The sequence below is a fragment of the Cebus imitator genome, unplaced genomic scaffold (assembly GCF_001604975.1).
Source record: "Cebus imitator isolate Cc_AM_T3 unplaced genomic scaffold, Cebus_imitator-1.0 Scaffold548, whole genome shotgun sequence".
In the NCBI taxonomy this organism is placed as follows: domain Eukaryota; kingdom Metazoa; phylum Chordata; class Mammalia; order Primates; family Cebidae; genus Cebus; species Cebus imitator.
Window position 1 is genome coordinate 33,009 of NW_016107863.1, and position 12,302 is coordinate 45,310.

General features: G+C 50.6%; 1 protein-coding gene across 1 annotated transcript in view; it reads left to right on the forward strand.

The window, feature by feature from the left end:
• NUDCD3 (NudC domain containing 3) overlaps positions 1–11,311 on the forward strand; it is a 43,634-nt gene extending 32,323 nt beyond the window's left edge. The window contains exons 3-4 of the mRNA XM_017515406.2: positions 2,015–2,203; positions 8,777–11,311. Coding sequence (XP_017370895.2) covers positions 2,015–2,203; positions 8,777–8,887 — 300 coding nt within the window. The 3' untranslated portion in view covers positions 8,888–11,311. The remainder of the gene's footprint in view (positions 1–2,014; positions 2,204–8,776) is intronic.
• The last annotated feature ends 991 nt before the right edge of the window (positions 11,312–12,302 follow it).

A 12,302-nucleotide genomic window follows, 5' to 3' on the forward strand; every position in this document is an offset into this window, starting at 1 on the left:
AAAAATCTGACAAAAAAAAAAAAAAAAAAAAAAAAGGGTCTCTTCTTTCCAGAAATTTACAGTTCTGTAAGTTCCTCTGAAGTCTTTCCTGGAATAGAGAAAACAATGTACCCTCTTCGAGGGTTTTTCATTGTATCGACTTGGTAAAGATGGGGTAGAGTTCTTAGTATTGGGGTCTCTGAGGGTGAGTCAGGTCCTATCACACAAACTGTAAAGTCAGCGACAAACCAGCTGAGCAGAGTATCTGGAAATGGAAGATTCATCCCAAATTTAAATTGGGCACTGGCAGAGTAGCGTCATTTACTCGGTAGAGCTGGCGTGTAGGGAGGGGAACCACCCACTCCCCCTGTTCACCACTCTCCCTATCTGCACTGGGAATGTCAGACAAGATTTTTGGGATGCTGGCATCAGATTATGATTGCAAGTTTTTGTCTTGCTCTTCCCAGTTTTAGAACATCTTCACTGTGCACCCCCCTGCACATCATCAGTGTCCCCCCTCTTCATTAGTAGAGCACATTCTTGGGCTGGATCCCTGGGCTCTGCAAGGTCTGGTGCTGAGTACCATCTGTGGTGTGGGTAGGTCTTGCCAGCAGGGGCTTGGAGGTAGGGAGGTGGAAAGTGCAGCATTAGGACACTGCTCTCTCAAGCCTGTGTTTGCTGATGAGTCTCCAGTGCTCCCTTTCGGGATACATGATGTCCTGTGGACTCACTGTGGACTCCTGGGTATCACAGTTACCCTGAGCGTGGTTTGGTAGGTTTTGCCCACCTGGTCAGTAAGTGTCCTGGTGGCTGTACCTCCGTGAATGAAAGCTGCTCTCACTTGCTGGCCCTTTGCTGCCTTTTCGCCCTTTCTGTGAGCACCTTAGTAGTTTAATCCCATCAGAGAGTAGGCAGTTCTAGGACAAAGTGGACAAACCCACTCTGTTGCTTCTTGGCCACTCTGGTAAGAATTTCAAGCCCAGCCACTGACCACAGCAGATGCAGCCAGTTTTCTTGCTTTCTGTGTCCCCATGACCACTGATAACGGGGCATGGTGTGGCCAGGGCCCTCCCCTGTGTCCTTGTGGCAGGCCAAGCTGCCAGGGTCACTTAGGTACATACAGGAATCCCTCATGTTTGCTCTCATACTGCAGTTCCAGTTGTCTTTGAGGTTTTATGGTAATGACATGAGTCTCACAGACCCCCAGCACTGAGGGCTGCATCATGAGTGCTGGGTGCTGCTTCCTTTGACCAAGATGTGTCTGTGCCATCCTCACAGAGGTACCTGAGCAGGCTGGGACCACTTTTGGGGTTGGTTCTTGATGGTGGTTCCTCCTTCCTGAGCCATCAGAGCTTTAGGGAATGGGGCTGGAGGACCCACGCATGCAACAGGCTTGGCCCCAGGGAGGAAGAAGTAGGGACAGGGCATGGTGCCCTGTCATGGGGTGAGGAGTCCCTAGGAGATTCTGTCATCCATTAAGCTGAGCCCTAAGTCTTGCAGGTCCCTAGCAGAATGCTGGGGGTTGTTCTTGGAAGCAAGAGAGATCATTGGAGAGGTAGTTGGTTGGTAAGAGCTAGGCAGGGCCTTCCATGGCAAGCATGGGGGCAGGCTGGATGGCCCAGGACAGTTCCTGGCATGGAGGGTGATGGTGTCAGGGGTCTTAGAAAACAGCCTTTCTTGGTGAGAGTGGGCAAGGTAAGCACGTGGGACAGGCACTGTCCTGAGTATGCAGGACCTGGTGAAGAAGGACAAAGGAATCTTCCAGAATGTCATTTCCCTCAAGTATTTCCCTCCTAGCTCTTCCTGGGATGTGTTAGCATAGGCAGCAAATGCATTCCTAGGAGCGGTGGGTCCTGCCTTGGGTTCTGGCACCCCCTCTTGTGTGTCACCTCCCTTTGTGTAGTTGGTCCTGAGGTCGTCCTGGATGCCCACCCCTCAGTGGGCTCTGCTTTGTCCTCAGTCCTGGACACCCATCCTTCAGCGGACTCTGCTGTGTCTTCTGACCCTGACTCGTCTCTGTCCTGCTTGTCCCCAGGTAAACCTGAGCAAGGTGGGCGAGTATTGGTGGAATGCTATCCTGGAGGGAGAGGAGCCCATCGACATTGACAAGATCAACAAGGAGCGCTCCATGGCCACTGTGGATGAGGAGGAACAGGCGGTGCTGGACAGGCTTACCTTTGACTACCACCAGAAGCTGCAGGGCAAGCCACAGAGCCATGAGCTGGTACGAGCACAGCAGTCCTGGAGAGCCCACCCTTTAGGCCCTCATCCTAGTGACAAGGCTGATAGTGACAGAGGGGTTGGTGATGATGGTGGGGACGAAGGATGTGTGGACGGGCTGCCTGCCATGTCCTAGCCTAGCAAGGAATCTGTCTCACCTCCTCTTGTACCTGATCACAGGTACACTCTGGTCTTTCAGCTGTATTCTCACACCCGGGCCGAGAGCCCAGATAAGAGGACCTCTAAGGGCGTCATGAGATGTGCCCTACCTGTACCAGAGCCTGGTAACATCAGATGTGTTCATGGCTCTTGTTTATGCCTCACCTGCACATGTCTTCCAATGAAGAGTCCCTTGGTGGGACCTTTGGTAGAGGAGGAGAGGGAGCCAGGCTGTGGAGCCAGTTTCTGGATGTCAGAGGCCAGTGGGTTCAGGAGGAGAAAGAAAAAGGTTCCTGTTTGAGCAGCATAGTGCCCAGTGTAGAGTTTGCACATGGCCAAAGAGAATGATTCATTAGATGTATACATTCTTTCTTCCTATTTTAATAATCCCAAGAGTAGCTATTTAGGGAAAAGAGGGTTGCTTTCCTTAGATTATTTTTAACTTTCTGTGTCCCATATACCCGGCATGGCAGGGTACATGGACCCAGTGCACCCTTGAGTCAGTGGAGAGGGGTCAGCTGCTGGGCACGGTGTCCTTATTTTTGTTCTGTAAACACAGACCACCTCTTCCCCCTGAGGACCACTGATTCATATTTTCTTCTCATTTGTCTCTTGGAGGAGCCTTACCTTGTGGTGCACTGGATTATCTTAGTCTTGCCTTCCGGTACAACATGTGTTAATACATCGTAGGTGGTTCTGCAAGCCCTGCTGCTGTGTGTCGTCCATTCTTGCTTGTCTTCATAGGCAAGCGTATCCTGCTGTTGTGAGGTCAAAGAGCCTGTGGAGAGGAGTATTGGCGTGTTCTCCTCACCTGGCCCTGCCACATCAGGGGCATGCCTGAGCACTTAGTACACATAGATAAGGTGGGGTTGACTGGCTGCACAGTACTCCTGAAAAGACAGTTTTTTGTTTTCACAACAGAGAGATTGAATTTCTGAGGTTGTGACTCAGTAGCTTAAGCAGCAGGGATGGGGTTTGACCTCTGATCTGATTTCAGACCTTTCTTTCCTTGCAGCCCTGCTCACCCTGGCCCTTGTCTCTATGCAAGAGACCATTCCTCTAGGTTTGGCCCCCTTTTCCACCTGGGGCATGGCAAACTTAAAGGATATCTCTGCTTCGCCCATGTCCCTGCAGTTTGAAGTGGCCTCATGTAGTACTACAGCATGTGCTCAGCTGAGCTCAACTCAGTTGCTTAGACAGTCAGACCTGCCTGGTTAGGGTTCATTCCAGTTATACTGTATTTGCCTGTGGCCACCAGATGAAAGGCCAGCCTTTGAACCTTTGCCTTACGGATGGGCTTCGCATGTTAGTGTTTGGGGATAGGTATATGAGGGGCCTACCCACTCTGTGCCCATGTTCAGCATTGGGTCCACAGAAAGGCTGAAATGTATTCATGAGTTGACCTTTGGGAGAAATAGTCTGTTTTAACTATAAAGCATGAACCCAGATGCTCTTTGTCCCAGGCAGGTAAGAAGGCAGTCTTACTACATGCCCTTTAGAAGTGTCTTTTTGTGCCACAAGATGGAGGGACTAAGGTCAGGTGGTTCCTAGCATCTTCCCCAGACGCTGACACTGAGTCTTTGTTACAAAGAGATGATAAAAATTATTTATTGTAGTTTGAATGGTATCTGCATTTGCCAAAGCCTTCATGAAGTTTTTTATAGCCTTTCTTTTATTTTATTTATTTTTTATTTTTTGAGATAGAGTCTCGCTCTGTTGCCCAGGCTGGAATGCAGTGGTACAATCTCGGCTCACTACAACCTCTGCCTCCTGGGCTCAAGCGATTCTCCTGCCTCAGCCTCCCAAGTAGCTAGGATTACAAGCACGTGATGCCACACCTGGCTAATTTTTTTTTTTTTTTTTTTTTTTTTTTAAAGTAGAGACAGGGTTTCACTGTGTTAGCCAGGATGGTCTCGATCTCCTCACCTTGTGATCTGCCCACCTTGGCCTCCCAAAGTGCTGGGATTACAGGTGTGAGCCACAGAACCCAGACAATTCTTTATTTATTTTTTGAGACAGTCTCGCTTTGTCACCCAGGCTGGAATGTAGCGATGTGATCTTGGCTCACTGAAAGCTCTGCCTCCTGGGTTCAAGCAATTCTCCTGCCCACCCCCGCCCCCAGCAGCTGGGACTACAGTCACATGACACCATGCCCTGCTAATTTTTGTATTTTTAGTAGAGATGGAATTTCACCATGTTGGCCAGGCTGGTCTCAAACTCCTGACCTCAGGTGATCCACCTGCTTCAGCCTCCCAAAGTGCATGAGCAATCATGCTCTGCCAGTTTTCTGTAGACTTTAGTGGTTGAGACATGAGGGAAGCTAGGATGCTCTGGCTGTTTTTCTCTCTTAAGCCCTCATTTTTCCTGTGATTATATCTCTTACAGAACCTACATTCAAAAACAAAATAGTAGTAATACCTGCTCATCATTGGAGTTGCCAGTAGTGCCAAGGACATGCATGGAGGTGTCAGGGGCTCCACCAGCCTTCCCATCTTCTTCTCTATATCCTTGCCCCCTCCCCTGCCCTCCTTTCTTTCTGTTTCCCCTTTTCTTTCCCTTGTATCTTTCCCTTTCCTTGACGTTCCTCTCAGTCTCTTTCCCCCATCCTATATGTTCTGTGCCAACACCTTGTAACATTGTGCAGTCTCACCCCCCTATGGGGCATGTCAGTGAAGAAGACAGACACAGATCTGCCTTTGTGGTGCTAGGATTCCAGCCATTTTAATCTTACCTTCTCCAAAGAGTATTTCAGTCTTGCTTTGCAGTCTCATTGGTAATCCTCCCCAGGAAGCAGCTGCTCTTGTCTCTCCGTTTCTGGAGGCCCAAGACCTCCTCATTCTGGTGGCTTGTTGCCCAGCCCACTACCCAGGAGCAGGAAAGGGGTGGTCTGTTCATTCCAGGCAAGCCGAGGCAGCTTCCAGGCAGTTCTCGACCTCAAACTCCTGCCTGGATTCTCACTGTCAGCCTCAAGGGGTGAAAGATGACAGCATTGCACATTGTATGTATGCACCATGCATAGGCATGCTTGCACACATGTAGCATCGCAGGGTGCAATTGGCATCCCCTTCGTGCCCTGCTGCCCTGCTCTGAGGGCAATTCAGTGGGGTTATCCTGTTGATATCCTCTTGGCAAGCTGTTTTTCTGGCCCCTAGGGCGCTGCACAGCTCAGGTATGGAGCAGAAGGTCTCCATGTCTGACAAACAGCTTCTTGTGACCTAGCCCTGGGGAGCCCATAGACTGGGCAACAGTGACCCAGTTAGGAAGTATTCAAAGAACCTTGAAGATGCTGTGGTCCAGTGGAAAGATCTCTGTGTTGAATCTAAATCTATTCTACTGTAGACTTGCCATGGGCCAGGCAGCATGCTGACCCTTGAGAGAATATGTGTCCCTCCCCAAAGTGCCCTGTGAGATCCTCAGCAACATGCAGGAGCCCAGGGCCGGTGGCACAGTGGTAGGACCCAGGGTGACTCCCTCCCTGGGATTGACCTGCTCCTCAGCCAGGGAGCCTCCAGCTCTCAGGCCACAGCTGTAGACAGTAATGAACTGACCTCTTGGGTCTATGGTCATTCAAAATGTGTGCCCAAGCACCTGTGTGGTGCTGATGCTAAAGTCTCAACTTCTTCCTGGGCATGACAGGATCTGGGGAAGGGTCTTCAGCATATAGAGGCTTGCAGCACACAGAGATTTCATGTAAAATGTCTTTAGTGACTGAAGCCTTTTTTAAAAAAATCAAATGAGGAAACAGACCTAGAAGGTAGGTCCATTCCCTTATGTCGCCTCATGTAGCAGTTTAGCCACATTTTATTCAGGTGTCGTGAGGGATACCTCACAGGCAGAGGGACTGTCGTGAGAATTATGGTGCCGGAGCTGCTTCAGTGGGATCACCAGGCTTCGCTAAGGAGAGAGAATGGAAACAGGGCCAGGTTCTCCTGTCAGCCTCCATCTGCCGTTCACGTCGGCATAGTCACAGTTACCAGCATGCTCTGGCATTGATGCCCATTTATGGTGTGAACTCGGAGTTTTCTAAATTTGCCAAGATTTCAAATTGTGCTTCTAATGCCACAGATGCTGTGTATTTTGAAGCAATTTTATTTTGAAATGACAATACTTTCCTCTTACTGTTCTAAATTCTTTGGTGTCACTATACGATAACCTCTTTCCAAAGTCAACAAATTTAATACCCTTCATCTTTTCCCTAATTTAATTTCTTTTGAGCAGGATTCCCCCATCTAGAAAGGGAATGTAGAATGTGCAGGTGCCATTGCTCTGTCTGTTCTCAGATGTGTCTGTGTCTAGGATCTCTTCAGCCTGGTAGGATTCACCCTAACAGTTAGTAATTGTGACATCTCATAGGCAGATAGCATTAGCATGGTCTCTGGTCATAAGAGTGAATTTGGTGATACACAGGAATGCCTGCAGTCCACTTTTGTCTCAGGAAAGGTCTGAGTGCTGATCTTGATACCCTGTACTCCTTCTGTTGTAAGATCAAGTCTACTAATCTGCCCTTTGCACTCTGGGCATCCTACATCGGGCCCCCATTCAGCCACCCAGTTCCCAGGGTACGAGTGTGGTGGCTCCAGGGTTCTGCAGCTGTCATTTGCCCTACAGCTGGCCAGGATTCTGTTGAAAGGTTCAGAGGCTTTGTGCAGCTGCCTGCTGAAGTCATCCGTTCTTGTGTTTGGTTGAGGCTGTCCAGCCTCACACCTCCAGTGGGCAGAAGAGGGGGCTTCATGTAGTCTTCTCTGTACCCCTAGCCACTCCATGTGTGCTGCAGGACCTTGTTCTCAAAATGGTCTTTCTAAAGTCTCTGATGTGAATTGCCCGCAAGAAATTGATAGTAATGTCAATTAATCTATAGTATATAGTACACGTCTTTGATATGCTTGTTGCTGCATCACTTTGGTTTTAAAAAAAGAAAAAGAAGCCAGGTATAGTGGACTGCACCCATAGTCTTAAGTACACAAGAGGCTGAGGTGGGAGAATCGCTTAAGCCAAGGAGTTTGAGGCTGCACTAAGCTGTGACCACACCACTGCACTCTAGCCTGGGAAACGGTGGGACCCCCATCTCTAAAAATTAAAACAGGAAAGAGAAAACTCTTTTTTTTTTTTTTTTTTTTTTTTTTTGGGATGGAGTTTCGCTCTTGTTACCCAGGCTGGAGTGCAATGGCGCGATCTCGGCTCACTGCAACCTCCGCCTCCTGGGTTCAGGCAATTCTCCTGCTTCAGCCTCCTGAGTAGCTGGGATTACAGGTACGCGCCACCATGCCCAGCTAATTTTTTGTATTTTTAGTCGAGACGGGGTTTCACCGTGTTGACCAGGATGGTCTCGATCTCTTGACCTCGTGATCCACCCGCCTCGGCCTCCCAAAGTGCTGGGATTACAGGCTTGAGCCACCGCGCCCGGCCAAACTCTTGTCAGGAAGATTGTGTTTTATTTAAGGAGAAGCCCTGGTGTTGAGAGTCCCACAGCCTCATCTTCTGGGCCTAGGCTACAGCGTTTTCTGCAACAGGGACTATGCATCATATTGGTAGAGTAACTACTAGCCCTGCATAGTCTCTTTTGTCTCTGGTCAGAAGGTCAGAAGGAAGGAGAGATCATCCCCAGTCCTCAGTGTACTCATGGTGGCCACATGAGGAGGGCAGATAGGGAGTCCCTGTGAGGAGAGAGGGCCTGCTAGCTCAGGTACAGATGCTTCCCTCAGGATCCAATCTTCCTGATGTCCCCTGCCATGGCCACACACTCAGGCTTGCTTCCGACCCTTGGAGGCTAGATAGTTCCAGAATAGCCACATGTTGGCAACAGCTTAGTTAACCAACTCTGACTGCATCTGCAAGGATGCAGTGGGGAATTCCTGACTGGCGGGCCTACCACTGGACATTCTGAAGTCTCTTCCTCCATGCCACATCCTGGGTCAACCCTGGATTGTCTGATGATCTAATTCTTGTTGCTGATAACTGGGGTGCTAGGGTATCCTCTCTGCACACCTTCATCAGATGGGGGCTTGAGCATTTTACACACCTTCTCTATGACCCCAGTGGGGCTGGGACACTCCTCTTTATGCCATAGTCTATGCCTAGTGGGACCATAGACGTTGTAGGCTGTTTGGAATTTGTACAGAGATCTTGATGGAAAAGGGACAAGACGAACCATGAAGAGCAGCCAGAGCTTTGCTGAGGACAGAAGATGGTGGGTTAGAAACTCAGTCTGTGGAGCACAACCTTGCAGAGAAATTGGTAGTCACACGGTGCCTCCCTTAGTTGAAGGCCGTTCCAGGGCAGTACGGTTCTCTGTTTTGCCAGGCGAGTGCCTGAGCCCTGAGGAAGCAGGAAGGCTCTTTGCCTGCAGTCAGAGTCTGCTCTGGGAGAAAGTGCACAGTGCCTTGTGATCCCCTTTAATCTCTTTATTTTCTGTTTGTAGAAAGTCCATGAGATGCTGAAGAAGGGGTGGGATGCTGAAGGTTCTCCCTTCCGAGGCCAGCGATTCGACCCCGCCATGTTCAACATCTCCCCAGGGGCTGTGCAGTTTTAATGACCAGAAGGAAAGGAAACCCTCATCGGTGGGGAGGCAGAGGCCTTGTCCTCGGCCGCCCTCCTCGGCTCCCCCTGTGTTCTAGGGACTTGTTCGTCTTGTTTACCCCTAGCCATCCTTTCTTTCAATGGTGAACCAGGCCTTCCACCCTGACCTTGCATCTCCAGACTGTTCCAGAGAAGGTGCAGTGCCCGCTGCTATGTGGTGGCTGCTGTGGCTGACACTGAGTGAAGGTGTTTGAAATGCAAGAGAGGATATCCCAACAAATTGGGATCATGTGCTTTTGTCTCCACAGCAACAGCCACTGCAGGCAGCATGTCTTTCCCCCTGCTCTCTGCTTGCTGTTGTTTTGACGCTGTTCTGCTTGCATGTGTTCTGGTTGGAGTGTGAAGTTGTTGCTGGGCTCTCAGGCGAAGCTGAAGTCACTGAAGTGTGTGAAGCTCAGTGCTTGCATGAGGGCAAGCAAGTAATGACTGTGCAACTGTGCCTGGGGCTGCTTTGGGAAGCTCCTTGCCCCTTGACCTGTTTTGGGAGGACTGATGTGGTCTTCTTGCTCATCCCCTTATAAATGTGCCCTGCCTGCCTCAGCGTCATGGTCAGAGCAGTGGAAGCTGGAGCCCTGTTTGCATGTTCTAGATGTTGGGAGAAAGCCTAGGTTCTGGGCTCAGGTCCACATGCAATGGGGATTCTGTCTGTTCTCTGACTGTGGCGACCTTGCTTTGGATCTTGTTGAAGTGAACCAAGCCTGGCCACCACAGCATGGCATGCCCTGCTTGGCTCCCTATAAGACATCCTCTTTGGGTTCACTGTGTCAAAGTGTGGGCAGGAGTGGAGAGCTGGCGCCCTCAGGAAGAGACTACAGCATGTCCATCAGCTCATCAGCAGAGCACGCCAGCCACAAGTCCTGAGAAGCCTTGACCTTGAGGGGCTTCTGGGAGAGGAGGAATTTCTGCATGGGGCGTGAAGGCACACTGTCCCACCACAACTGAACCAGAAGACAGTGAAGACTCCCATCCTCTGTGTCAGGTGCCAGACTGAGTTCCCTGGAGCTTATGGCCCCATCTTACCTGTTCTCCAGGGACTGGCCACCACCTCAGGACGCCCAAGCCCAGGCCCTGAGCCATGGCTGCTGACTGGCTCCAGCCAAGATGCAAAGACAAGATCATGGGACAGGGTCCCAGGCCTATGCCCTAAGTACTCACAGGGGCTCTGGGTGCCTGTCACCGGGAGTATGGTTCAGCTACCACTGGCACTGTCCATTTGCCTGTCCATCAAGCCCAGGGCATGGATAAGCCACACAGCAGGGCAGTGCACTCTGGCACCATGCACAGCCAGCAAGAATCAAGGCCTGCAGATGCTAAGAGAGCCCGCCATCAGGGGAAGGACCCTGCCCCTGCATGCTCTCTCTGTGTATACTTGGGTTGCGGGGGCTGTCTAGGAGAGTCAGTTGGTGGTTGGTTTCTGGTTTACAGTGGTGACTGACAGCCCTTGTAAGAAAGCATTCCTGGGAAGTCATCTGTAGGTCCAGACTGTTGCTGTGATCATCACGGGAGAGCAGAAGACCCCATATACCCACTTTGGAATGTGAGAACCTTGTCTGATATTTGCCACTGAGCTGGTGAAGCCCTGCTTAAGAGGCCTCAACCCTGGGGAGCAGAACTCTTGTCATCTATGAGAGGTCCTGAGACAGGCTTTGTCATTTTTTTTTCCTGGAGTTCCCATTGAGGTCCTAGGATTTGCACACCACTGTTTCACAAGAGCTTTCCTGCCTCATGAAAAGAGGTCTCGTGGTGTGTGTCTCCTCTCTTCTCTGTAGTTCCTGTGTTGACCCGCATTGCAGCCCCCACCCTGTGGGCAGTCTTCCAGAAGTGATAAAGTGGTGTGAGATGCCCTACACCTTGTTATTTGGGAGACTTTGAGGGTCATTCACTTCTATGGTGACTAGTGTTTGTTTTGCCTGATTTTATATTCTGTGTTGCATTTCTCCCCACTCCCTGCCCTGCTTTAATAAATGGTAAACGAGTGTCTAGGAAGAACAGCTGAGGGGCAGTATTGGGTATTGGCCCCATGGCAGGAGCAGCCACCCACATCTGGTCCCAGTGCACACTGTGGTGCTTGGTGTGGTTGTGGAGCCTGTCCCTGCACGCCTTGTCCCCATGAGCCATGCTGTCTGGTGGGTGATTCTCTGCCCTGAGCCACCACCCTGGACTGGCCCAGCCTCCAGAGCTGGCACACCCTGCCTGTTTTCTCTTTTTAGACACAACAGCCGCAGTTTGGCCAGCCACTAAGTCCTACCAGCTGAGGTCCAAGGAAAGCGGGGTGAATCATTCCCCTTGTCCAGGGCCCCAGGAGAGGAGGTGTCCAGCCTGCAAAGCTGTTCCAGTTCCTCAGTGTTGGTTTGCAATAAATTGGTATTTAAGCAGTTCTGGGTCTGTGTGTGACATTTGCTGCTGAGACAGTTCTGTCTGTGCATGATCATTATTGTTATATTCTAACCTCGAGGTCCCAGGCCAATGTACACAGCAAACACCAGCATGGGGACCTCTTCGGGGTTGTCTTCTATGTGGTTTGAATGCACTGGGCAAGATCTTACACAGCTTTAGAAATCCTGTAAGATTTTCATCTGGGGGGTAAAAAAGAATGTAGCTAGAGATCTTACATCCTTTCAAATGGGTTCTGGAATTCTGTAGTTACCGGAAAGGTTAGGGTGAGTGCAGAGTTGGGAATGATTCCACTGGAGGGCCACCTTTGCCCACCAGGCTCCGAGGTTCTCCATGGTCTCCAGGTGCATACCTGCCGTTACCTGTGCTGAGCCCTCGCAATGGGTTTCCTCCAGGACGTAACCTGTTGTCTAACACAGAACCCTCCCAGGTGGCCGGCCACCTGCTTCTTCCTTGGTCAGATCGCCGACTCTCCCTCTCTGTGCCCCACTCCATTCCATGGGTATCCATCTCCAGCCTCCTCCGACCCTGCTCACCCCAAGGACAGGACCTAGGGGTGTGAGAAGTACTTCTTGACTGAATGAAGACTGTTTCAAAGGCAATCCTTGGAATTGCTTAGCATACTCCCAGGGCCAGAAATAACCCGCCAGAAAGGAGAGGCGTATTTGCCCCTGAAGAGTGCAGGAGGGAGAACAGTTGAGAAGTGTTTTGTGTGGAAATGTGTCCAAGAGGCATCAGCTGCTGCACAGAGAACTCACTGCCCAGAACACCGCGCTTGGGGAACAGACCTCACCCCCACCTCAAATCTGCTCCCCACTGGGTCTGTTGGCAGCCAGCTCAGCTGGGGAAGAGACAGCATGGCTCGCTTTGTGAATGAAAAGTACAGAGTTGTCAGTCCAGAACCTGGCCAGTCCTTGAAAAACTCCCTCCTTGGTGGTCAGAGGCCCAGCAGCCCATATGGCCCAAGATCCTGA